The 27,916-nt window shown below is 37.8% G+C and overlaps 1 protein-coding gene across 9 annotated transcripts in view; it reads left to right on the forward strand.

The window, feature by feature from the left end:
* Window positions 1–27,916, forward strand: part of PROM1 (prominin 1) — a 59,870-nt gene that overhangs the window by 25,786 nt on the left and 6,168 nt on the right. For all 9 annotated transcript variants that reach the window (XM_021395275.1, XM_021395274.1, XM_021395278.1 and 6 more), the window contains 19 exons: window positions 745–950; window positions 6,237–6,357; window positions 8,504–8,567; window positions 10,689–10,778; window positions 12,116–12,333; window positions 12,745–12,819; window positions 13,947–14,010; window positions 15,802–15,961; window positions 17,545–17,697; window positions 18,546–18,669; window positions 19,099–19,202; window positions 19,615–19,699; window positions 20,656–20,802; window positions 21,071–21,142; window positions 23,882–23,974; window positions 25,112–25,165; window positions 26,744–26,824; window positions 26,908–26,976; window positions 27,503–27,595. In XM_021395275.1, the coding sequence (XP_021250950.1) occupies window positions 745–950; window positions 6,237–6,357; window positions 8,504–8,567; window positions 10,689–10,778; window positions 12,116–12,333; window positions 12,745–12,819; window positions 13,947–14,010; window positions 15,802–15,961; window positions 17,545–17,697; window positions 18,546–18,669; window positions 19,099–19,202; window positions 19,615–19,699; window positions 20,656–20,802; window positions 21,071–21,142; window positions 23,882–23,974; window positions 25,112–25,165; window positions 26,744–26,824; window positions 26,908–26,976; window positions 27,503–27,595 (2,073 nt within the window). The remainder of the gene's footprint in view (window positions 1–744; window positions 951–6,236; window positions 6,358–8,503; window positions 8,568–10,688; window positions 10,779–12,115; window positions 12,334–12,744; window positions 12,820–13,946; window positions 14,011–15,801; window positions 15,962–17,544; window positions 17,698–18,545; window positions 18,670–19,098; window positions 19,203–19,614; window positions 19,700–20,655; window positions 20,803–21,070; window positions 21,143–23,881; window positions 23,975–25,111; window positions 25,166–26,743; window positions 26,825–26,907; window positions 26,977–27,502; window positions 27,596–27,916) is intronic.

Below are 27,916 nucleotides of genomic sequence, written 5' to 3' on the forward strand. Positions count from 1 at the left end.
TTCCGTCCTTCCTTCCTTCCTTCTTTCCGTCCTTCCTTCCTTCCTTCTTTCCGTCCTTCCTTCCTTCTTTCCATCCTTCCGTCCCTCCCAGTTTGGAAAGCGTACTGTTAGCTGCTGATATTTTGCTGTTTGGCAGCAGAATAACTGTCTTTACCTGAGAGAGCCTAAAATCCACGCTGATATGTTTTTCAATCCCTAAGCAGTTTTTTCGTCCGGAGTTTGCAGAAAACTCTGCTATTGCAGTCCATCATCCAGTGAAGGACGTCCCTTGGCTGTTCCCATGAATCTTTCCGCTCATACCTGATTAAAAAAGAGAACAACGTACCCTCCCACCCAGTGCAGCATTGATCCAGACAGCCTCACTGACGCTTATGGAGGCTTTTTGGAAAACAGATGTGGGAAACATTAGATTTGTGGTCCAGGAAATCTAACGTGTTCATTTTTAATCTACTTCAATTGCATCACTTTGCATTCATTTCATGGGGGCATATTTCTTGCCTAGAATGCATTCCTGTAGCTTACTACCTAGCTCTCTCATTAAATAACTGTTAGCTGTTGGTGTCTGCAATGTTATGTATCTTTTTTGTTGCAAAAGTTGTTGATTTTTGACAAAAACACTGGGCCCATAACCTCAGAGACGTAGTAGATAGTTTAGTCTTTAGTTTAATTGTTATTAATTTGCTCTGTATGATTGCAGTGACTGTGTGATACCTGCTATTACCACTATTTTTGTCTGAATTGCAGGCCATCTACTATGAGATCGGTTTTATAGTCTCCGCAGCCTTGGGATTGCTATTTATTTTGTTACTGCCTCTTGTGGGACTTTGCTTCTGTATGTGTCGTTGCTGTGACAACTGTGGTGGGGAAATGCATCAAAGACAGAAGAAAAATGCTGACTGTCAGAGGAGCTGTTTTGCAACATTTCTTTTTGTTGCTTCTTTAATAATAAGGCAAGTGTAATAGAACAATGCGAAGCTTGATATCGCACTAATTTTGCAGTGCCATGTGACATATAATGTTACTGTATTAGCCTATGGGTGCAGAAATGATTTTATTATGCTAAATAATATTAGTACTTATTAAAGAAAATGCAACTGCATTATAAAAGTGCTGCTGCCTTCAGTATCTCCAGGTCATTACATGTTCACTTGAGAGAAATGCAGATAAGGAACGTAAAAAATAAGCCTGAACCTGACAAATGAGGCTTCTGCCAGTCTCAAAGTGGCAATTGCAGAATGTTATGTTAAACTCATGAATAAATGATACTGTCTCCTATGTTCAGTCCACCCCACAGAGAGCCTGAGGTACAACATACTGTTTTGTTCTTGGTAGCGGTGAGAAAAGCCACTGCGTGACCTCCTGTGGTATTTGTTGTCTAATAGATTTTCTTATAAGTTCAAATTAATGGGTTTTCTTCTGGGCACTGATTGAATTGTTTAAGTCATGCATGTGCTCACTGTAAATGCTTGAGTTTAGTTACATTTTGATGCTGTTGGCATGAGGAGTATTCACATCCACTTGCTCTGTGCTGGGCGTGTAGCGGGTGATGAGGAGCTGCAGCCCAGGCTTTTATTTTCCCTTTAGATGCCTTCAAAGTACATTGTTTGCTTTCAGGTTTTTTTGTTGGTGTTTTTTTTTTTTTTTTAAATTTTCTTTCAACTTCTTCATTTTTTCACCTGCCCATTTTTCTGATTTTCTTATATTCCGAAAAACCCATCACGTCTCTTCATCTGTACTATGTGAGTGTTCAGTCTGGTGGGACTTACCTTGTCACTTCACTGTAACCTTGATTTCTTTTTCATTTTACTGCTGTCTGTCATGCTGAATTAAGGCTTTTGTTACGCTTAATTGTAGCCCTTGGTGATACCCTGTATTAGATCATGCTCCTTTCTGCCAAGTGTCACTGACAAACATGACACTTAAGTAACCTGAATTCCAGAAAGCCAAAAAGTACAGCAGGTGATACATCCTGCCACCATTGCGGGACAACAGTTCTTCCAAGTACAGCAGTGCTCAAAGAAAATATGTTACGAAGTTACCCTTCAGCATGCTGGAGCTGCAGGGAGCTGACAGAGCTTGCCAGAACCTTTACATCATTGTCTCAGGACACCGTGTTCAAGTTGTAGTGCCTGAGGGGATGTTGCCTGTCAGCGGAGAGTGCATTAAGAGATCCTTCCCCTGTCAGTCTCTAACTGGTGCGTTTGCTGCCAGCTGTTGCTGTGGTTTTAAGCAAACCCCAGGTCGTGAATGGGAGATCAGTGAGCCGTAGTAACACGTTTTCCAGGGCAGGGGAAACTGCCTCTTTAACTCATCTTTTATATCAGGCATCGGGAATGTCAGGTGCGTACCCCAAGGGAAGGGTTGGCCTGTGCTCTGTCCGCATGCTGCCATGGGTGGAGATTATCCCATACGACTTGCAGCTAAGTCTGTAATGCTGCAAGTGCTGTGCAAGGCAAAGAGGGGCTTTGTACAGCTCATATTGCTGATCTCAGCCTGGCTGAGGTGGGTCTGGCTCTCGAATTTCCAGTACACAGCTACAGAAAGCAGGAGCCTGCTGCCCCTCGCAGATCTTCTTTAACAAGGGAAGAGAAGAAGCTATGCCTGGATCTATTTAAATCCATGGCAGCTTGCTTGCTACTGTTCTGAAATACAAAGGAGGGTCATGCTTGTAGCCATCTCTCCTTCCCACCCTCCTCACACGCAGAAAAAAGGGAAAGCCTGAGATGTACCTGTTTTTCCACCTCATGTACTATTCTCAGCCTAAGTCTCCTTGTGGGTGCATTTCTGCTCTTCTCCCCACTTACCTTGCAGTTTCAGCTCAGTTGGAAGATTTACCTATGGTTGTTTTTCCCAAAACCACACTTCTCAAGGACTGGGCCACAGCTTCATACGTAAGCCGTGACAATAACACAAAAGAGTTCCGTCCTGAGCAAGTAAAGTGCTTCTGGCTAATCGCAGAAACAGCCAAAAGAGCAGGAACTTGAATGACCCCGGCTGCTACTGGGTGACATCAAGATAGGTCCAAACTATCTTTTCTTGGCTGGGAAAGAAAGCTCAAATGCATGATGGGAGAGTATTAGCAGGGGAAGGATGCTGAGCACAGAGCTTGCAATAGGTAGTACACATAGGCAACAACTCCTGAAAACTCTGGTAAGATGTGGATGGCTTTTCTGTGTGTCAGTATGCAAGTTCACACCAACCTATGTATGCCATTAGTGCAGATTTTAGGAGATTTCAGTTCTCCTGTATTGATATTGCCGTACAAAGTAGGGACATTTTTATTTATTTTTAATGAAAATGTACATGCCACTGCCAAACTTAATACCAGCCACAGAAAATGGTTTGGCTGATAGGACAGACAAGTGAGTGGTTGGTTTTCTGTCCTTCAGAGAGATGGTGGTGTTAAGTTCTTTTCTGAAGTTGTAGTTATATGTATGAAGTTGTAGTTGTTATGTACGATGTGCTAGGCAAAGCTAAGTCTGATGAGATGGAAACAGTATTGGTATCTTGGCAAATCCCTCATTCAGGCTTCTTAGAAAGCATTTGGGCTGTGTAGAACTGATAATGCGCATTGTTCAGAACCTGGGAATCAACCTTAATCAGAAGATTTGTTGAGCAGGTTAGTACAGAAAGCTCCAATCCACTGCTTTCTTGTGTTCGGTATTTCACGGTGAGGAAGGTGCCATTTGCCCTATATGTAAACCAGTTCTGTTTCTATTCTGTGACTTGAATTTTTTTTAGCAAGAACGGCTAAAGAAAAGGCTTAGGACTCCCCTGTAACTGGAGGGGTGACTTCTGTATCTCTCTGACACCCGACTAGGAGCTGAGTGTGGAGGATCCGACTCCTGACGAGCCTGTTTAAACAGTTCTCTGATCTGCATGTCCTTTCTCCTTGTAGCTGCTTACTGAATGTTGACTCAAGGTTCAGTTATATAATAAATAGATTTCTCTTCCTCTCTCGTGCTGTGTATTTGTTTAGTTACATTCAGAACGTAGCTGCGGTTGTTCCGGGTGCATCAGCTGTATAAAGTATCTCCCCCTGTCCCGTGTCCTCCCACCCCTTCCATTTAGGAGACTGAAGAGAAAAATGATCATGCGCAGATCTCGCAAAGTACTGTTTTGTAAGCTTGAAATTGACCTTTCTAGTCTCTGAGCATAGCGCTGAAAAGGAATAATAACGCTGGCAGCCTGAAGAACAAAGATGGCATTATAAACTGAGTCTACAGAGTGACACACAAATGTTTACTTTTGCTGATAGCTTCAGATAGTTTGTCTTCAGATTTGAGGAGGAAGAAAAATATTTGACTACCTTAATAGAAAAATGTTTTCAGAACTATTAGCATTACTGTAGAAAGAAGACAAATTATATGTTGTATGTGTCCAAAATCCAAATCATTTGCAAAATGCAAACCATTGGATGTTGCTCAGGTTCTTGGCATTTTGTGCATCCTAAGTTCATTGTCCTTTGGTAGTATCTGATGTTAATGGCTGTGCAAGGGCTTGGCCATGTTGGAAATATAACTGCCCTTTGCTGTTAGTTAAGTAGTAAGGGGAATGTTGGTGGCCCTTTGTTAGTGGCTTCTTTTGGAAGGTAGCTGGTAGCCAGCATTAAAGGTAGAACTGAAATTTTGGTACAAGCAGCAGCATATATTTGTGCCATCTCTTCCTGTGTCATGCTCTGAAACCAAACTTTTTCTACTGAGTGTTTCTCAGCAGCAAGAGGTCTTCTACTTCACTGTGTTCAGGGAAGCTAAAATAGGAAAAACAAAGTAAAGATGAAGATTTGTTTTGGATCACTGATAAAAAGAGGAGATGAGCCTCATCAGAGTGTTTGCTCCTGTCTTGCTGAGATGCATGTATCAGCGTTATTCTAGATACTCACCATCCACCATATAATTTCTCATTTGAGTACCTATATTATGGCTTTGAGCTTAAATTCTCTGGAGCAAGAACTTTACTTACTGTAATATGTTTTGCCCAGTAGGGAGATAGTGTAAGTTTCCTTTAAGTCCTATTTAAAAGTATTAGATCTTCTTGATGCCAGTACATGAAGTTTGTCAGTTTGGGAGGAGTCCAGTGCCTTCTGTGATAGTGACTTTCTTCTGTCATTTGGATGTCCATAATGTTTGTTTCCAGGATACTGCCTAATTACTAGTGCTGAGCTGTTCCACTGCAGTGCAAATGGAGGGACTGAACAAACGTGCCATCCAGAAGTGCCTGTAATGCATCTGGCTGCAGGCTCCAGGCAGTGCTTCCCTTTGGGCATGTGTCATGCCTCTGATGGGTGGTTCTGTACTGTCTACTGGTTAAACCCTACAGCACTGAGTGTGTTTGTGTTCAGCCTGCTGTCGAGGCTCTCACCACTGCATCCCTACCTGAGGCCACTCTGCTGGTCTCCTGGTGCCTGTAACTGCAAAAGGTTGTTCCCAATTGAAGGGTTAGCTGTTGTGAGTATGAGATAGGTTTAAAACAAAAAAAAATCATGCTTCTGTTTGTTATCTAAGGTGAACAAAAAAAACTGAGTATTTTGTATGCTATGAAAGATTTTGGAGGCTCTCGTGGGATTTTTAATTGCCTTTTTATTTGATGTTTGTGCAAATCTACCACGTTCCGATGAGAATTTTGCAGTAGGGATGGTCCAATAGGAAATAATAAGCGGCAGTGCTGACTGGAAGTCTTATCCTGCTTCCCACCTTTTGTTTTATTATCAGAAAATGTTTATATGTTTTTTAGAGCTAATAGGAGCTATTTTTAAAAGATGTATATAATTATGTAAATAAATAGAGCCATTATGAGTAAATGTTGCTGAAGTTTTTAAATGTAAAATATTCCTTTTCATAGTTATTTTATGAATGTTTGCTTGTGGCTATGTCAGCATTAATGATACTGGTGAAAGAGTGTAACATTGATAAGCTGCATACAATCTACATGTTTGCTGACGCTGTTAGTGCAGATGGGTAAGTGTCTGTAAACTTAAAACTTCTGAAGACTGTGGGTTAACATTGCTTTTTCGTTTCTATATTTGAATTAGTAGCACCATATCTGCCCTGACAGCTAATTCCTCTACTCTGTCAAGTGGTGGATGTGAGAAATCATAGTAAGAAAGACAAAGCATAATCATAGGGAGACCTTTATTTTGATAACATTAGAGGTTTTTTGCTGTATTTTTTGTTCTGATTTAAAATGTTAGGACAGACATTCACTGCAATAAATATTTTTATCTGTATTTTTTGTAGCGTTGGAGTGCTTTGTGCATATGCTGCCAACCAACACTTAACTAGTCAAGTCCGAGGAGCAAAGAAACTGGTCAACAGTAATTTTAAAGATCTGAAAGTTTTCCTTAATGATACTCCAGCGGTAAAGAATTTTTTTCTTTATAGGGAATGAGGGTGGGAGGGGAGAAGTATGAGTAAGAAGTATTGCAGAAAATAATTGTTTCTTTCTGTTTCGTATAAACGACAGCCACAGTGAGGTGTCAGTTCTTTGTATGTCACCCTCACAAAATGGGGTAAATGAGATGTGGTTAGAAGCTTTCACATGACCATAAATGTTTGAGAACAAACATTATTTGAGCAACTTTTGAGCTAGACTTCTGGAGGATATTGCATCTGGGGAGCGCCGTTACATCTTTCAATACTGGGAGTTGATCTGTATACAGTTATTAATTTGGGCATTGTGTTGTGACAGTCTGGTGATGCAGGTATATATCAGGAAGTGGAGGTTACATCAGGAAACTCTCTTTTGAGACAGGATGCCTTTCGTGGGTCTGGGGCTGCCTTGGGGCACAGAAGGAAAGTTTGCACTGAAAGATAAAACCAGTGGCCTCAGAACCCACTAGATTCCTCTTCAGTGAGTGAGTGGGCGTATCACAGGAAATATCAGAGTAGAAAATCTTGTTACATGGAAGAAGCTATCCTAATAGAGAAAAAAAAAACATAGACGCTAGCTAAAAAGTTGATAAAAACACTAGAGCTATGGAATTTAAAAGCGTCAGGACTTGAACATTCGTGCCAGGAGTTCCTCAAAGTTTCAGTTATGCAGTAGGTCTTTAGTTCTTATGCACATTATTAATTTTTATTTCTTAGACTTAGTAACACTCAATTATGCAATCACTAGATACATCTTACAAGTCGTTTTGACAGACGAGGTACATCGATGTCATGAATAGATGCATGTAAGAATTTTTTGAAGATAAGGACTTCAGTTTCTTTAAAAAGTTGTGAAATCCGATTCATTGGCGATAAGCTTTGAAATCCTAGCTGATGTCCTTGCCTTGGGAGTATGAGGTGTATAACATATAGGAGGATTTGAGAATAGTCACATGTAAAGAATTCTCGTCAAAGCAGATTAGCAGACGGCACGAATGCTGATAACAATATTAGTTATACCAAGTGGCATTTTGTCTATGACAGTGCTGGATACAGCGCAAGACTTGGAGACCTGCAAAATGTTAGTCTTCAGGTTTGTCTAGGAAAACCAACCAACCAACAGAAAAAAGCTGACAGCTTTCTTGTAGGAAAAGCTCTTTTTATTCTTCTCTCCTTTGTTTAAGAAAAAAAAAAAGGGCGTCTTTCTCATACTTTGTGATTTAATTACATCCACAGCTGTATGATGTATGGGTTGTTTTGTGGGTGTTTTTTAGTTTCCTTTTTTCTTTACTCCACTGAAAACTTGAGGCTGCAAGCCAAATACACTTTGGTGCACATCTGAGTCACTTCTGTTTAAAATTGGAAGCCCGTCTACTGTCCATATTAACTTCTGCATGACTCAGTTAGGATTCACACTGCATTACTTTAGACATGCAGAAATCAATCAAAGTTACATCGTACCTGTAGTAAGATTTCCTCTTGGGATAGTTATTTAATAGCTTTTTGTACAGAACCAGGAACTGGTGATAACTAAGTTGATATTTTATATTGATGCAGTGCCTTGGTTGAACCCAAGCTGTGACTGGACGAGATCTGTTTGTCAGTGAAAAGCATTTACGCTAAGGCAGAACGATCAGCTTCTTTTGTAAGGGAAACTCTGAAAGGCTGACCCCATAAAAGCCACTCTGGACTGTGAATTGCTTCAGAACCACTATCCCATAAATTTGCTGCATGATTCTCATTTCAAAAGAAATAATCTTTTTTTACTAGAAAATCGAATCAGAGAAATGAAGACATGCACAAACATACTGTGCCTGACTGACTTGACGCCTTCATACTGCACAGTTCCTGCTACTTAACATTTTTAAGTAGAGTCTTTTTCCCCAGAGATATTCCAGTAATGTACATTTCCCAATAAAACACATCTTTTTTATGTGCAGTTGTGCCAAGCAGGGTTTTAAAATATTTAGTTAACTGAAAACAGTAGAACTCTGGAATTTGGGAGAGGGGAGGGGGGTGCTGCACAAATATTTGGATTGTTTCAAGTGTGGCAATTTCTGACTCATTATTTGAAATCATTACTTCTTTTTTTTTCAATTACTTTAATAGTTTTTCATATCTTCTTTTTTTTTCAGCAAATTGACTACTTAGTGAGCCAGTACAATACAACTAAGGATAAAGCACTCTCTGACCTAAATAGTAAGTACTTTGATTTAGAAGGGGGTTAGTGATGTGTTATTTATTTAAAGCCTTCAATAAGATAATGTAAACAGCTCATAATGCAAAGTGAAATTTGAGTTATGATTATGTGGTTTGCAAAAATAATTACTGTTCTTAGTGTTAAATGAAACCAAAACTTGAGATTCTTTCCATATAAAATGTCTTGGAGCTGGTGTAATGTATACTATTTTCTGAAATAAGTCTTTTGTTAAATCACTTACAAAATAAGTGAGGCCAGTGTTTTTTTTTCCCTTTTTTTACAAGTCAATAGCCACTAATACTTGGCTTTTTTTAGAGTATTATTCGTGAGTTTTTGACTGTGGAGCCAAATGCAAAGGAGAAGAGCTGTTAGCTGTTGCTGTGGTTACAATAACTGATAGATCTCTGTGTTTGTTTATTTTTCTTGTTGTCTCTTTGTCCTCTACTCAGCTAGGAGTTGAGATACACATTTATCTTCTTTCCAAAGCTGCTTATTGTATTTGGCTTTTCAGGATGAGCAGTTGAAGAGCAAGAAATAACACTTGAAATACAATTGTTTCATCTTCTTCTTCAGTATGGTCATGATAGAAAGTGTCACCTTTTAAACCTCTCAATAAACAGAAACAACCAAACCACTGAATTTTTTCAGAACTTAAGCATCGCTTTTCAAAAATGATGATAATAGAACAGGGCAATCATATTCAGTATAGATTAGAATTCAGTATGCATTATTAACATATACTAATAAGCACGTCAGCTTGTGTACAGGTCTGCAATTCGGACTGAAGTGCCATGCAGAAATATCAAAACTAATTGTGAACAGGATTGCTGGAAGCAAAGTTATTCACTTTTCATTCCTATAATCTATACTTTGGTATAAGTTTAAAGTATGTTATAGAGACAGTTTTGAGTGCAGCGAGCTTGACATAGCTTCAAGTCAGTGTGTCTATTAAAGGTTAGTAAAGCTCACCGAAGGCAGTAGCCGAAGCAGCATTTGCACATTTTCCTAATTAATTCCACGCAAGAACACTTGGGTCTAAAAAACTGGGCTTTGTATAAGTCTTTAAAAACCAGAACACTAGCTGAAAAATGAATTAATATCTGGACTTCAAGTACTAGCTTCTAGCTTTCAAACCAAAAATTCAGATTAAATATTTATTTACTCTCAATGCGAGTTTAATATGTTAGCTAATGGGAACCTAACTGGATCTGTGATAAGAGTGCTCATCAGTAAATAAATATAGCTTTTATTTTCTTGTGCAGTAGTGAGATACCAGAATTACGTGTGTGACACCTGAGGACAAAAGGATTTCATTAAAAGGGAATCAACAGAATAAACCTCGAGAGAAATGTGGATGAATTCAGTTTCCCCACCCTAAGGAAATGCTGAAGGTGTTTTCTGCTTGATAAAAATTCGCATCCCAAGCTAGAAATGGCAGTCTTGACAGTAATGGATGCTTCTGTTGCATTCAGTATTCCAATCTCATCAGGAGCAAAAGCTCCAAGAGCCATTTACTGTAACCTGAATACAGAGGAGACCCAGCAACTACCTGAAGGATGCATTGCATTAAGATGCTTCACCAGTCTCAACTCTGCATCTGTCTGTCTTCTGCACACACCTGCTCTCATTTTTGCTGAACTAAGATGATTTCTGTTTGTGGGCAGTGAGGCAGGAGGGTTCGGAGGGAGGAGATGGATCTGCGTGAGCCTGAAGCCAGCACTGAATGCTGAGGGACAGGCTGGCAGCCATGCATAACACGCTTAAAGGATTTTGGCGAAGGTGGTTGGCAGGTCTGGGCTGTGGGTCACCTTGACACAAGAGGAACGGGAGAAAGGAAAAGAATCTATTTCCTTCTTTTTCTCACACTACAGAACCATAGCTTGTAGTGAATGAGTATGCCACAAAATTCCTGTCAGATGTTAGACCTTGTTAAGACTATTTGTGAAGAAAATCTGTTCCCATAAAAAGTAGTAATTGCAGTAAAAGAACTGAGTCAAGCCTTAGAGAAATAGAGGTACTTTATGTATACTTTGTTCAATAAGAGATTGATAGCAACTATACTGAAAGGTAGTTAAAGCTGAACTAGGATGTGATGGTTTTTTCATCTATCCATGCTGCAGATGTTGGACCTTTGCTTGGTAGCAGAGTTCAAGAACAACTGGGGAAAGAAGTACGTCCCGCACTTGATGCGGCTTTGACAATGGCAGGAGGTAAAGATGTGCATGTTCTTGTATTAATATTCTGTTGCCATGGTGAGACAGGCTTCACTTTTTTAGTGCAAAACATGGGATGGCTTTATGCTGTACCATGGTTCTACTTACCATTTTTCTACATGCCTCGATGTTTCTTTTCAGCTGAGGTTGTCCAATATTCTGAGAGTTATAAATGTATTTAAAAAATAAACCACGACATAAGTGCCATTGTTGTATGGACTGGACATATGATGTCCAGTTTCAGCAGTCATTGAAGGCAAATGAAATCTGCATTCCCCACTTCAGGTGGTTGTCCCTTTCCAGTGATCATAAAGGAGACTAGGAAAGCTGCGCTCTCAGATCTGTCCCTAGGTCTTTGCAGGTTAGTCTTTGACAGGTCTATGGTTGAGCATGCTCCATTGCTGCCAAACCTAGTATGAGAGTGCCAACAACCACTATTTCCTGATTGTACCTCTGAGTTCAGTGTTGTTTGTGCTTAGTTCCATCTCCCTTTAAAGAAAATATTCCCTTCTTCTTTTTTCTTTTGAAGGTTTTCTTTTTCCAGGAATCAGGTGCACATTATAGAGTAAAGTGAAAATTGTTCTTAAACTTGAATCACTTTGTGGGTTTTCTAACCCATGAATTCTCTTTTGAATTCTTTCTCGTTCATTCATCATCATTCTCCTTTTTTGCTTTATTTCTCTTATTTGTCTTGAAGTCAAAGTGGAAAGGGCTATCAAAGGTAAAAAAAAAAAAAAAAAAGAAAGATAGAACCTCGTGTTGTGTGAAGTGTGCATTTTTAGTTGTATCTGTGTGGTTTTTTGTCTTAAAACTATTGTTTAGTGTTTTTGTTTTGTGTGATTGGAACAAAATCTAAAGGCAGACAAGTGTTAATGTGCATTAATGCTTAGCTGATGCAACTTGATCTCTTTTCCTTTCCTCATGCAACCATGTAATTCTTGAGTTGGACTACAACTGACCTTAACAATACTATTTTGTGGATATGGGCTTTCTTTTGATTTCTTATAACCAAGCATTGAAATTCTTTATTAAAACAATTGGGTTAGAAGAAAGAAGGAAAGAGTAGAAAAGAGTAATCTGAGAAGTGGGTAGAATCTCAATAAAAACAGGTTGAGCACATTAATTTGTTTGCAGGAGGATGTAAGTGGTCTGTTTTTATGAACAGTAAATGTATTCTGTGCTAGAGGGTTTTTCTGGGAGGGATGGAAAGATTATTTAAATCAGTATTGTCAAGAAGCTCATAGTGTTTACATATGTGTATTCACACTTTCCCTCTGTACTGGTATCTAGTTTCTAACTAAAGTTGTTTTTTAAATGATATTGCATTCTTGCAGCAATCAGAGAAACAAAGGAAGCACTGGAAAATGTGAGCGTCTCTGTAGAGGTTTTGCAGGAAGGCACTGAGAGGCTTCATGCAAATTTGACAGATGTTAAAATGCACCTGAGCAACACCCTCAATGATTCTGCATGCACTGCAGCTCAGGCTGCCTCAACTTGCAATATCATCAGGAATTCATTAAATCAACTGAACATTAATGCCAATTTCAGTGGGGTAAGAGAATGTTTTCAGACTTGCAGTTTGATTGCCTTGAATAAGCCTGCTAGTATCTCTGCAAGTTAATGGCTCAATGTGTGCTGGCACTTGTGAGATAAGTGACCTTCACTGACTCTGTGTTTTTGGGTAATTCCAGTCACTGTTCTCATTTTCTGCATAGAAGAGAATAAAATGTGTGTCAAGCAGCTACATTAAAGTGCTGCTATGGGCAGGAAAAGAACGTGCCCTCCCAAAAATGCTGAAGTTAAGCTTTGCTTTTGTACAACAAAGGTTTCAGGGGTATGCTACAAAGATTCTATTACAAACAGTCTTTATAGTTTCTTTACTCTCATTCCTATCTTTGAAATATTGAGTAAAGTAGTAAGACTGGTACTTTGATGTGACTTAAGAATGCTTTTTGTTTCCTAGTTGCCGGGGGTGAGCTCACAGCTTGCAAAGGTCAACGATGTCCTTAAAATAGACCTTTCTAGTCTGGTTCAGAAGGTATGTTTCATGACAAGCTTGTAAACTTTTAATTAATAAACTGGGATACATGAGTATCTGTTGTTTTCTCTTGGCTTTCCCAAGCAGAATTCTCTTGTTCCCACCTCATTGTGCCTCATGGTAGATATCTCTCCATATTGTTCCACTGCTTGACCAAGATTTAGTGTTTAAAAGTATGAATGCAGTGCTTTACATCCCCAGGATATTACACGTCAAAAGTGTGTAGCTAATGGTCTCCCTGAAAGAAGGATCCTTAAAAACCAAAAAGGCAGAATGGATGTGCTAGCAAGCTCTATATTTTTGGTTCAAAACAATAATAATTAAAAAAATAAAAATCTATGCTCTTCTAATCAGCTGTAGTGTATTCCAGTTGTCTCGAAATGTGCATATTCAGTCTTAAATCTGGTGGATCTAATGCAGTTATTATTAGTATTTTTACATATCTGGCATAGTTAAAGCAGTTTAAAAACCTAGTAATCTGAAAACATTTGCTAGGAATAAAAGGACACAGTAGGGGACTGCAAGCTGTGTGCTGGAGACCTGCACCCTTGGCTGTCTTTGAAGGGATCAGGTTTGCAGGAAAAGGCTTCAAGCCTCCACTGCAGTGGCTTCTCCTTTCTGTTCATGTGAGCTACTGAGCTTGGTCCCCACAGCTTTTATCCTTTCTCTCCCCTTTTCACTGAAGAAAATGGATTTCAATGTTATCAGAGGAAGCTGGATTTCATTGTTTGTAACAAACATTTCATGTTAAAAAGGCATAGAATTGCAGAGAATAGGTGTTTTGCTGGTATGCAGTCACTCCCTTCACTTAGTGAGTCTTCACGTGTGTGTTAGTTTTGTAGGAGAGAGAACTGTCAAGTGAAAGTACTATAAAGTTTGAGACCATTGTGATTGATGTGTGGGTATTTAAATGTAGACATTTTATAAGGAATATCCTGGCGAGCGAATGAAATCTGAAATGCACCTGACTTTGCATTTTGCTTTGACCATTTCTAATGTGCTGTAATAAAATGTTTTTCTTGGTATTAAAACATATGTTTTACCGTGTGTGGACTATCGGCCCTTGTAAGAATGGAAAAAATTGCAAGTAACTTGGCCATTCTAATTTTTCCAACTTTTATTCTTAGGGTTACGCAGCATTTAATGATACTCCAGACTTAGTAGTGAATCAAACTAAGAACATCTTATCAGGTGAGGACAGTGGAAACTTCCTTTTCACTTTAACTGTTTAATGTTAATGCTTTTGCATCAGTTACTGATGCATTTGTTTTCTTTTATTGATAATATATTTCCTGGGCTAAAGGGTATTAAAAATTAAATCTAAATCTTCTTTTAAGATTTGGTGCCAAGAAAAGTATAGAAAGCAAGTACATCTCAATGTAAGACTCAAAATAAAATCTAAAAATATACCATGTGCTGTTTTATGGAAGAGTTCTGTTTGCTGGCATTTTACTCCTCAAGTAATGAGAAATAGTGAGATCTGAACTGCACACTAACATTTACTTTTACTGGGTCGAAAGGCTAATTTGGTGTGACCAGTGGTGTATCTGTGATGTATTTGGCTGTGTGATGTTTAAACTAACAAACAAGAACAAAACAACTTCCTGACCCTGCCTGCTGCTGTATTAAAACGTAGCAGATGGCAAAGGGGAGGTAAAAATGTGCCTTAATGTTTCTCTTACTGCTTTGTTACTCTGGCTTTAAACTGTGATTTTTTGACAGTACCTGGACACTTGACACTGACTGAAATGTAGTATAATGTATGTATACTAATCTGTTTTAATTTTTGTTCTTGCATTGTGGACCTGTTCTGCATAAATATACAGCTGTTCCTTGTAAGTTTTTCTTTTTTTTTTTTTGGCAAAATGAAACACAGTATGTATACAATCATAGTATACTGTGTGAACTTGCCTAAAATGAGCCAGTTTTCTAAAAGTGTGGTGTTGAATTTTCATTAGGAAATCTAACAGAGATTTTCTCATTTTCAGTAACTGCTGATATCCATAAACACAGACCATCTTAATTTATCCATTATTATCTCTGCACCTTTTTATTATTATAAAAACTGAGTTTCATTAGCAAATCAAACAAAGCCAGTAGTTTTACTAGAGAAATTTCATGTTCATTTGTTAATTTTTTAAAGAACATTTTGGTACCTGGTTGAGCTTGATTGGAAGAGCAAATATCAGACCACACACCTGAAAACGTGTCCAGTTGTTGCTGCAGAAGGAGGAAGGTGCTGCCTACTACCAAGTAGCAACCTCTGGTTATACATTCTGCAGTTTCAAGTATGCTCCAAGTTGAGAGAAGGGGAAGGGTAGACAGAAATTGCATTTTACAAATGAAGAATGTATATGATAAGTGAATGAATCATGTCTTTGTGTATCTAAATAGTGTGTATCTAAATAGTAAGCATAGGGTTTCTTCATAATCTGAGAAAAAAAATTGGCTTAATTGATCTTTATCTCAAGAGTGTTGCTAACTAATTGGAATGAATTTAAGTAATCTTTTTAAATGAGATTGGAAATAACCAGTATAGATTATCAATATAGGCAGTCTAATTTATTTCAGTGTTGTATTCCCAAAGGATGGAGTTTAAATAGATTTTGATCTTCTCTTTCATAAACCTAGTGGCTAATTGTCTCGCTCAGTGTTACCATTTGCAGTGTTGCATGAAAAGCAAGATTTAAGCTGGCAAGATAAGCGACACATTCATTATAACAAAAGGAAAGAAAACTCTGGCTCAACATCTACATCTTTCATCATTAAACTGAATGCTAAATATAAAGTGTGTGTTTTAAAATGCCATTGTGTTACTTTGAAGCTAAATGCTTTTGTTGCTTGCTCATCTTTTCCTCACGCTTGTTGTCATGGCTTGCCTTGTTATATGTGCAAAAAGGCTTAATAGCATTTTATAATGCATGTGTGGAATGTAAATTTCTTCTGTGAATCTGTAACAATGCAATATATTTGTTCTTTTAGATATCAAAAATGTGTTGGAATCCATTGGTTCAAATATCAGTAACTTCACAAAAACTCTCCCTGTTCAGAAGATTATAGCAGATTTGACAATATATCTGACACAGAGTGAAGCATATGTTCAAGATTATTTTCCAGTAGTGGAGCAATATGATTTCTACAGGTATGAACATACAAAATAGGAAATAACACAGGAGTGAAGTGCTACCTACAGTTAATGCAGTAACACATAATTAATGCGTTAATGTTGTATTTCGGTATTCTTTAAGGGCATTGAAACTATTGCTGATGAAGAGTGAAACCAAGACACTGTAAGGCAACTTTCTATTACTGGTGTTTTGGTAAAGGCTCTGACTGCAGCTAACCAAGCTGGGTGCTGTTCCAGTACAGAGCAAGAGGCGACCTCTACTCTACAGGCTTTCTTATCTTTTTTAGGAAGGACAGGTGCCAGAAGATGTAATACACAAGGAAACAGATAATTTCATAATGCTAAGGTGACTCCTTTTTATGGGACTGCTCTTAGTTGAGGTGCAGGCAAGTTATAGGACTTCCTACTGCAGAGTAGTAGTAGCAACAATTTTGCGTCACGCTTTGTAAATCTTTATGCTTGTTCGTACTGATGTAGTATTTGTCCCTGTGAAAGCATGGGTCCATTACACATATTCTTTCTATTCAAGACCTGTATGATTTCTATAATTAAAAAATAATTTCATATTTTGAAGCATAAAGCTTTTTCTTTCATACTGCTTACTTTGTCTAGGATTTATTTCAGTCCTCAAGCTCATCAAGTTCTCCCTATGTTTTGACATTTCTATTGACCCTTTATCAAAAACTGCTTATATTTTAATCAGCTTTACTACTACAGAACAAATGTGCAAATGGTTCTAATGTAATGTTAAATGAAAGTGAGAAGGAGACTGAACTTTGAGAATCCTTTTTTGTAGTCATAACCTTTCCTCTAGCCTATTCAATACCTGCTAGGTTTTTCTGATGAGCCTTGAAAGGGAATGTAAGAAATATAAGTTGGGAACAGTGATGATGAAAGGAAGAAGAAAGAACGAATTGGGGGAGGATAAAAAGCTAGGAGGAGATACGAAGTGTGTGAATAAATGAATGTGCTCCATGTATGTGACTTGGAAATACTACATGACTTTACTAATAAGAACTAAAGTTCTGCTCCTATCCAACGTCTTTCTCCTGATCAGATTCCATAAACTGCTTATATAAGTGCTCACTGAAAGCACTCCAGAACAGATGCATAAAACCTAGGTTTTAACAGCTTCAAATAAAGTTATTTTCTATTTCAGGACTAAGGTTGAGCAAAATGTAGTAAGACCTACAGCAAAAGCAGTTATGTACTTCATGACTAATCACCAATCCATACCATAAATTTCTCATTTCCTTCTTGAATAAATTACTGTTTGACACAGTAGAGGCAGATTCTCATGGTTTGCTTCAGTTTGAGTTTGACACTTCAGTACAATCAACATACAGTGGCTGGACCTTGGAACACCTGTAGGGTTTGTTCCCCCATCCTTCAGTAGCAGCTGTCTATAATCAGTGATTGGATTCCTAGCCCCAGATGTATGCTGGTGCAGGAAAAGAGTTTTTCAGTTGCTGACGTTTGTTGCCCAGCAAGAATCACAGATAGGCCAGTTAGGAGTATAGTATTGCCTGAAGTGTTCTGAAGGTCTTCAGTGTGTTGTTTATTTGCATATAACCAGGCATTTTGGCTTTACTCTGTAGGTGGCTGGGTTGTCTCATTCTCTGCTGCATGGTGGTCCTAATTGTGATCTTTTACTATCTTGGGTTGCTATGTGGAACCTGTGGTTATGATAAACATGCTTCTCCAACAACCAGAGGCTGCATTTCCAACACTGGAGGAAACTTTCTTATGGCGTAAGTTTCACTTAATTGTGAAAAAGAAAATACATATAGGTACTTGTAGAAGGGTTTTTTTTAATTGATTTTGAAGGACATATGCATGAAGAGAATTTCTATTACCAACGTACATGTTCTGAAATAATTAGAACATTAATGTTTACCTAACATATTTACAGTGAGACCCTTAAGCCTTGGGTTGCTCCTTCTTTGGGGATACAGCTGAAGATACAGGCTCTCGATCTACTCTTGTGTGACAAGTGTTATGGGTAGTGAATATCTATGTAAACCCATTTGGAAACTCCAGAACTGTGTCGAATAATTAAAAATATAAATGGAATTTATAGATTTTTAAAAATATATTGAAGCATTTGTTCAAAATAAATAAAAAAAATTAGCCATACGTGGGGGCTTCAAACACGTGACTTTATCAGATCACTTCAGAAGGTTTGGGGTTGCTCTTGGAAGTTCCCAGTAGGAGTTTAATATCATTTATGTTGTATGCAGAAGATTGCATCTGAAATCTATGTAACACTCTATTGAGACCACAAGGCTAGAGATTTGGATTTAAAAAAGAAATCTATATGCTTTTGTTGCTCTTAACTCTTAAAGGAGATTTCATGCCAGCTGCAAAAGTGAGTCTTTCTATTTTAGCTGCTCTCTAACTGAAAACTTTCCAGGACTGAAACATATAAGAAATTTCAGACAGCAAGAGTATTGTTGGAAAATATAAGCATTTTTGCCATTCACCAGGTCTTATTCTCTACAAATGCTATAACTGCTAATCATTGGCTTCACTGTTACCCAAAGTATGTATATTTTCTTCTTAAGAAAACAAAAACTTATCTAAATTTTTTCTTTTTCAGTGGCGTTGGATTCAGTTTTCTTTTCTCCTGGGTGCTGATGATTGTAGTGGTGCTTACTTTTGTCACAGGTGGAAATATAGAAAAACTGGTCTGTGAGCCCTTTGAAGATAAAACTTTATTCAAGGTGAAGTTACTCCTATTCAAATTATTAAACAATGAATAGGTTCCCTATAAGCCTTAACAGTCTTGTCATTTATGCATGGTTTATTATTTTTTATGGGACACCTCAAGTGAGTTTGGATCTGTTTTTACTTTCCATTTGCGCACTGAACAGAGACTTTCATTCTTTCTTGATTTAATTTGCTTTGCGGTGTAAATACTGCATGCCCGTCTTCTGTTGGAGATAAATTTTCTTGCAGTTCAGCATTTCTTGGTGACATGGAACTTTAATATTCACTTTCTACACCAGAAGAGTTGAATTTGCTCTCCTGCTTTTATTTCCATCAGCGAGTGATAAGCTTAGATGTGGAAATGTGTCAAAAGATCACCTAGGAATATACTCATACGCTGAAAACACAGTATTACAGTAACATCACTGAATTTTATCTCCTAGGTTTTGGATACCCCCTACTTACTAAATCAACATTGGAAAAACTATCTTTCTGGCATTCTTTTTAATAATCCAAATATTAACTTGACTTTTGAAAAAGTATACAGGTATGTGAAGTTATGGATCAAGGTTTAGTTCCATTTATACCTAGGTTTTGTGTTATGTTCCAGCCTTGTATTTCAGGCACACACAGAAATCTGACATGGTCCAGAAGACAATGTTCTGATTTTCTGGTGAATTGCTAGCAAAAGTGATCTTCTATCCATGAGTTATTAGGAATGATCTTAACGTAATATGGTGTAACAGCAGCAGTTGTGCTCTTCAAAATACTGTTTCATACCTTTGAGACCATCAGAAATTATTACTTGTTTTCTCATAGACAGAACTTCAAAAAATATAGCCAGAACATTTTTTAAGAGGCTGGTTTTCTTAAAATGTGAAAATATTGTTAATCATTCTCTTTACCCTCTGTCCTTAGGGTGATTTTTCAGGCTGATGTATGTGTTTTTACTTTTGTAGTGATTGCAAGGAAAACAAAGGAATTTATACTTCCCTTCATCTAGAACACCTGTTCAATATCAATGAATTTTTGAATGTTAGTATGGTAAGTAAGGAAAGTTTGAGTGGGTTCATGACTGTTTTTGAGAGCTAAAGAGGTATTTTGTCTTGAACGTGATGTAGTATGACGATGTTTTAAAGGATTTTAGATTTTAATAATGCAGTACATTCTGCAAGGAGACAAGAACTGTCCAACCTAATTTGAAAGGAATTCCAATCATATTTATGTGGTCTTGAATACAATACGCTATGCTTTTAAGAGCATTTCCAGCTTTGGAGGAGAGGAGAGAGGGATAAGATAAAATATTTTCAGTTAAGCTGTAATAATGCATGAGTGTGCTAATTTTTCGTTGACTGTAATGCTCACCTGCATTACAGTAACACTTTGGGGTCTGTGTTCCATTCTGCCAAGCACTGTTTCTACACTGAATATCTATGGTCTTGTCCCAAATAATTTACAATTATTTAAAATATACATAATACTTATATACATGTATATGTATACATACATAACAATGTATTTATAATACACAGTAATTATACAATAAGTAAGAGTCACTGAAGAGTGGTAAGAGTCACTCCACAGTGGTGGAGGCTGGGAAGGGAATAATTCAAGAAATGTTTAGATATAGCGTTGAGAGACGTGTAGTGTGGTTAGCGTTTAGTGGGGTTATTGATGGTAGGTGGATGGTTGGACTAGGTGAACTTGTAGGTCTTTTCCAACCTCGCTAATTCTATGATTCTATGATTCTAATTCATTGGGATGAAAGCTGCACAGGTGGGCTAGAATGTGGCATGGACAGGCTGTGTCGATACTGCAGGGAGGGGAAGGACCTTACCTGGATTCTGTCATAGTTAATTAAACCAACCAGAAGTGAGTGTTTGTGTGCTTCTTCATGGAAGTGATGAGTCAGTAAAAGACAGATGCTTTTATATGAGAGGAGGGATGTAGAGTACCATGTACCAGATGCAGGCTACCTCTGTGTTTTATTTCCTTCTCAGTATACAGAAGATGTAGCACTTAGAATTGAACATATTCAGATAAATCTCAGCAAAATCGTTCTGCTGGATGAAATTGGGAAAGAGAATCTTCTGAATTTCAGCTCTTCAGGAATAGAAGGGATAAACTTCGGAGCATATTTGACAGAGGTGAGACCACTGTAATCTAGGTGCATGGCTGGAACAAAACATAAAAATAAATGTTTCTTTAGCAATGGGCAAAATAGAGAAAAATGTGCTTTTGTGTGGAAGGGGAGGTATTGAGGATGCATGAAACTTGGAGCAAAAGCATTTCAGGAGTTAAGTTCGTTAAATATTTGAAGAAACAAAGGATGAACAGTGTAGGATATGTGACTAAGTGCATTCTGCTTGTGAAGTAATACTCTTTCCTTTGTGTGCTGTTCATATCTTGGTTTAGATCAATAAAAGTGTTACCAAGGTTGATCTTTTGTCGTTTGCTAATGACTTAGAAGCAAGAGCAGACCAACTGGTAAGTTTAATTCACCAATATAATAATACATAATTCCTTTCATTTTACTAATTATATATAGCCAAATATTTAGACTTTGTATGGGAGAGTTCTTGTACTTTGGACACATATACCTGGTTCATTATCACATAAGGAAAAGTTTCGACAAAACAGTGTTGTATACGAGCTAATTCTGGAGTTTTATATATTAGCAGTTGTACAACTTCTGCTTTGGAATTTTACTTCATTAAGTTGCACAGTTTCCTTAAGAAATCAGTTAAGCCCACTGTAGTATTTCCTGTGATGCTTTCTACATTTTAGGTCGCAGACAACAGAAATATTGCTTAGATCATGATGGAAAACAGGATTTGAATTAGTTTTCTTTCAGTTACCGAGCAGAAGATTTTACAAGGAAGTGAATACTGTTGTAGCTCATAAGGCTACAGTCTTGGGAACTGGGCCTCCATTATGGATGCAAACTTCACAGAAGAAATCCTGTCTGTTGTGTAGTGCTTGTTGAATGTAGTCACATTGGCACTGGTGAAAGGCTAGAACAACTTGCCCACAAACGAATGTGCAGAACAACTCAGCTGTGTTAACAGATAATAAATACTCAACTGATTTGTTTGTATCTATGTCAGGGTCACCTATTTATTTTTCAAAGTGAGAGTCAGTTTTGGACACTAGAATGCTTTGCTCTGGCCCAGGTTATAAAGATGGAGAGTTTTTGTTTGGGGAGGCTATTTTCTAACTGGAAGCCAAGGTTCTTCAGACATGCTGTGTCTTAACAGAATTGTCCCTGAGGTGTCTCTTTAAAGGTAGTTAGTTAGATCTTTAATTAGATCCGTAAAGGAAAATACATTGTGTTGGTAGATTGGTTTTTCATTATTTTTTGTAATAGAATCTAACGGAAGCATTAGAAGTGAGAATAGATTGTCTAAAAACTTTTGGAGTTAACTTTGAGCATTTAGTTTGAATTTTCTGCGCTCTGCACAAAACGAAATGCACATGTTAATGCTGGAAAGGGAAGTGGGGAAAAAAAACTTCAGTGAAACAAAGATGTCATGGTATGGAGGAGGGAGCAATATTGCCTGCAGATGTTACAAGGTAAGGGGATTCAGTTTGTCAATACAAAGCACTCTGAAGCTGCTCTGTAGCTTTGCCACAGTATTGAGCACTCTTATCTCTCAGAACAGAGAACCTGAAATAACTGCTCACGTGAATACTTCCAGGAAGCAAACACGTCTGAGCATCAACACCTGCCAGCCATGCAGCTAAAAATGTTGTTTTTTTGCTTTTTGGCTTTACAATATGTCTGTTTAGGTCATTGTATCTGTAAAGTGTGTAAGGATTCGTTATCCCTCTCATTTGGAAAGAGAATGACTAGACAGAACGGAGCCCCTGGCAGACTGCTGTCAAAGGGATAGGCAGAGATGGGAAGAGCTGCAGGAGGACCTAGAAAAACGTTGCAGAAATATGCACCCCAAAGATAAAAAAAAAAAAAAAAAAGTCTTAAAAAAGCATAGGCCTAACCAGGAAAATGTTTTGCTGCTTTTCACCAGGATGGTGTTCTCAGAGTAGATGACAGCAGTGAAGAGGAAGCAGTACTGTGGGAGATGTATTCCCATTCTCAATTACAGTACTGCTCTGGGGTTTACTGTCTTTTCAAGCAAAATTCACACGGCCATTCACTTAGTCATTTGTTTCCTCTGCTATTTCACTAGCACATCTTTTCCTGAGATAATTTTTTTTTAAAGGCACATTTTCAACAAAATGAAACGATGACTCTTTCCATTCTGTATTTGCCAGATCAGTACAAAGTGTTTGCTGAAGTTTTTCTCAGTAAAAAGTTGCACTGTTAGGGTGTTCTGGGTGAAACATCTTGGAACCCATTTTCCTGAAAAAGGGCTCATCTCTGCACAAGTCTGGACTTGCATTCAGGGCAGCTCTTCCTGCAGTTCCAGCAGTTTCTGGGTCCTTACAACTGTGTCTTGTGGATACAGACCCGCAATTCCACGCCCACTGTCCCCAGTGTTTAATGATTTCTCAGCAGTGTCTGGGACTAAAATTCTTCCACTTCCAAAATGGAGTTAACAATGGGAGCCAAGTGATTTTGCCATGAAAAAGAAATGGAAAATAAATGTACTTATGAGAGTGAAATCAAATTTTACAGTGTGTTGCAAGATGTGTGAGCTCTAGGCGTGTGTTCGGGCTATAAAACCACGGTAAAAGCACATGTTTTGACTGAGAAGCGGAAGCCACTAAAAGGAACAACACCCTTCACAGACTCATTGCCTGCTTACTGGCTACAATGTTGAAACTTCCGTGCCCCTCAGAAGGCAGGGAGCCTTGTCCACACTGCAGAAAGCAAAAGCAGTGAGCATTAGTGAGGAACAGTCATCCCAGTGGAGGGCACCCCTGCACCAGGGATGGGCTGGAACAGAGCAGAGTAGCAGGGAGGTGCTCCCTCTTCCCTATTTAAAGTAACTCAGTGCACTCTGGAAATTCTCTTCTATGAAATAAATGATGATACAGACAGAGAAGCAGTTTAATATGTGTGTTTTTGTTACTGAGCTTTGAGTCATTAATGTGGTGATTTTTGCCTCTGTGTTGAGTTCAACTTGCTGTATCCTATTGTTAGCATCAGCTTTTCTGCAGCGTATAATGTGCAACTTGCACTGCAGTTCTTTTTTTTTTTTGCTTTGTTTGAAAGAAATGAAACTATTGAACAGTAGTGCATAATTTCATTTTTTTTTGCAGCCAAAAGGAGCACTGGAAAATGCCTTAAAAGGACACGCAAACAACATTCGGATGATTCATAGCCAGCAAGTTGTTCCACTAGAGCAAGCTATGGTAAAATATTAAAGCAATATTAAAATGGATTTGTAAAACAAAACAAAACCAAAACAAAAAAGCCTCTGAATCTTGAATACAGTTTAGAAAGCTGCACTTGCTAGTATGTAAGCAGAGATTGCATTTGTATTGCCACCAAAGAGTAATCTGGTTAAAGTCTGTATTTAATAGATATTTAACCTACTTCTGATACGACTACTTAATAATCCTGTCTAAAATCAGGAGCTCACTTTTTTCTGTTTTGTGATTATATATGAATAAAAGATGAAACAGGAGAATTTTCCAAAATTCTTACTCCAAATCACTCATTTTCCTTTTCCCTTATCATTTGTCTTCTGTAATAAAAGGAGTTATGATTTTTACACTTTATTTCCTGAAGTTAGCAGTGATCTACCAACATTGGAACTGGAGCCCCTAATAGTAGCACTTAGAGCCAAAGAAAAATCTTTTCTGTTGATGCTATGCAAGATATGAAAGGGTTCCTTCTGACTGCTTTTGCCAGGCACTGATATGTATAGTATCCAGCTGTGAGTCTCATACATGCATCTTATAACTGATGGCTTTTTCCTCTACGTGATGTGAAGGCTATTAGTTTATCTTAACATCAGATATAGTATTGCTGCCCCTTTCAAAGGCCTGCTACAAAAAAAAGGCATTAGGCCTCTGATTCTGTGCTGTTCTTTCTAATTAACTCCTAATTATTCTCATCTCTTTTTCCTTTTACAAAACTGACTGTCAAGAAATATGTTAAAGCTAGGGTAAGTGCTTCTTCCCTTCTAAAAAATGCACAATATCAAAGTACTCTGAACTCTCAGTTCTGATTTTAACTGTCTTTTCTTTCCCCAAATATATCTTTCTCATTTTATTGCTAGTAGTCTGAGTTAATTTGAAGTCTCCTAATACATAATTTATAGCTACTTAGTTCTTTTGGTGAAATACTGAATTGATTAAAAACACAAAATATTAGTTTTAAGCTAATACAGCTGCATTTACTATATATAATGTGGTATGTCATAACAGACACAAAATCATCTATACAGAATCAAAGTATACACACAGTGTTAAAACAAGTAGGCTCTTACCTGTATTGATGACTTAAATCTTTTTGATTTTTTTTCTTCCCCTGCTTTCTAATAGAGCACTTTAAATCAGAGCATTAGACTGCTGAAGAGGACATCATCTGAACTTATGGTAAGCTTTTTTCTCTGACAGCAGGAACATTTTAATGTGTTTTAAATCATCCACCACATATGCATGGAGTATATTTTCAGTACAGCTTTTACTTTTTCTGGCTGTTCTGTTATTACAAAGCTACCTTATGCACTGAGGTAGGAACAGAGATATAGACATCTCTTTTGCACAGCTTTTTCTACCTTGATTTTCCCTTCCTTGTAGAATAGAGGGGTAAAAAATAATGCTTTTTAAAGTATGGATTGTAAACTTGATTATCAGGTGATAAAGCAGACTTAAGTGCAGTTCCATATATTGTGCTTTCATGTTACTGAAAAGGTAGGATTTTCTTACTGAGTCATCAAAAGCAAAGCTTGGAGTGGGAGAACAACCAAGAAACAAAATCCCAAAATACAACTGAGAAAATAGAGCTTGGAGATTCATGTTCTTCCCCAGCTCTTATCTAGTGACCTGCTCCTACTAGATCCTGTGACTTCAGCATTATAGTCATTCCCTTCCTGTTTCTGCAGCAAAACCTAAACTATGGGAATGTGGATCTCTACAAATGCTTCTCCAGAGCAACTCACGTTTCCCGTGTAAATAGCAGCTAGTGCTTGCACTTTAGTGAAACCAGCTGCCTTCAGGCTCTGCCAGCCTGAGGAGGATGAGTAACAGGATGCTTACTGTTGTGGCAGCAAAGCTTTCTGTCTCCAGCCTGCTTTGGCTTCTGTAGCAAAAAGACCGCCCTGCTAGCACTTAAGATCATAGAACAGCTTGATGGCCCTCACCTACCACAGTTCTTCCCATTAAGGTTTTTGACCCATTCACAGCAGCAGACCAACCAGATATATTTGAGAATTTGAGTTTTAACCCTGGATGGTGAGATGAGAGGCATGGAAATGAGGTGTTGATAAGAAAAAGATGGTGTTTGAGCCTTAAGTTCATGTAAGAAGTACATTTAAATGTTGTACATGTATTGTCTTTTGCGTGCATTCTTTGAGAGGCTTGATGGGATTATACAAGTGTTGACAAAGTGTGTGAATGTGTCCGTCCTTCTGGATGTTGATTAGCAGTAATACTTTAGCTGGTGATCAAGAGTTCTTCCTCTACACGTTATATGTAAATGTTGGTGCATGTGTGTATATTGATGTGTCGTGAAACAGAGTACGCTTTAAATTCTGTGGTTAAGTAAAATCTTAAATTTAGCTTTCTTATGATTTCGGTCACTGTTGTAGGACCCAAAGATTGACTGTCCCAGGTGATGAAATATCTCTGGACCTAAAGAAAGGAAAAAAAAAAAAAAAGAGAAAGCTGGTTTTGTGTATAAATTCAGCTGCATAAGTTCCAAGAAAGTTGCTGTTCATAACCACTGATACCCTTCTTCTTTTAACAGTGCGAGATTTTTGTTGGATGGTCATGAATCCTTAGGCTGAACCTTAGTGTCTGAAGGTTGCTCATATTCTGTCTGAAATTGTATGTTTTGTCAAGTTTTATCAGGGCAGTGCTACTGGTTTATCAAGAGAATAGGTTAATGGCGGTGGCTACAGAGTCTGCTTGAAAGGGATTCATTTATATTAAAAGCCTTTTCTTTCAATCCAGGTAAAGGTGAAAAATGTCATTAGTGCTGTTAATGCTGCCCAGCTTCTCATAAATAACAATGCTTCTCTAGTTATTGTCCAGGTAAGCTTTATCTCATTTAAGTACATTTGTTCATGGTGTCATGGAACTATTTCCATGGTTCACTTATTTCTGTCTGCTTTTAGGAAACAAAAAAGTACATGGACACCATTGTGGGCTACTTTGAGCAATATATTGAGTGGGTGAAGGAGTCGGTAAGGTGCATTTGCTTTGTTGAGAGAAGCTGCTTCTAAAAACATGAAGGAGCTCAATAGTAGAAAAGTTACGTTGATAGCGTGTTTTGTAATTTCAAGATATTTGTGCTCGGTATAAAGAGGAAAACCTGTCTTTTATAAACAGTTTTCATTGAAGTAGAATGGAAATTATGAGAAGTACTGACTGGAATAAAATGCAAATTTAGTATATTATCTTTTTTTCCAGGGCTAACCTGCAATCTACTGTTTGTGCTAATGTTGTACTAAGCCTGACCCTGCTTAGTTCAAATTAGCGTCATTAGCATCTTTATTTTTCTTCCTTCAGTTTCAGTCTTTGAGAAATTGAGCTGATGTTTTAAAGATTTATAAATTCAGTAGATAGCATATCCCACTGGCATTTATTCTGAATTTAAGAGAGAGTGAGAGACAACAATATAGTAAACAGTAACCATAGCTGAAAGCAAGATGTGAGATGCTTATTTTAATCTGTTACATACCTTGAACTGTTTTCTTTAATGTCTTTCAGATTGCCATGGAGGTAGCAGCATGCAAGCCTATTGCCAATGTGATAGATACAGCAGTAGATATATTTTTATGCAGCTATGTAACTGATTCTGTGGTAAGAAATCTTTTTTGTTACTCAAAATCAGGGCACCATGTGGGAAATTCTTTGAACATAAATCTACATTTAATTATTTCATCTAGACCATTCTAAGTATGATGATAAAGGATCACATCCAAAGTTATTCAAGGAAAGAATGTTCCAATCTGGATCAACCAACCAATGCTGGACTTGATTTATGATTCCACTAAAATTAGGCTTTAATTAGCAGGAATCCTGTGAAATTAACTGTTCTTACTAAATTCATTCAAATTCGAACTCTAAATAAATAAAAGGATTTTTTTATCATGTGACTTGCAACAGACTGATCTTGAGTCA

Source organism: Numida meleagris, chromosome 4 (genome assembly GCF_002078875.1).
Source record: "Numida meleagris isolate 19003 breed g44 Domestic line chromosome 4, NumMel1.0, whole genome shotgun sequence".
Lineage (NCBI taxonomy): Eukaryota > Metazoa > Chordata > Aves > Galliformes > Numididae > Numida > Numida meleagris.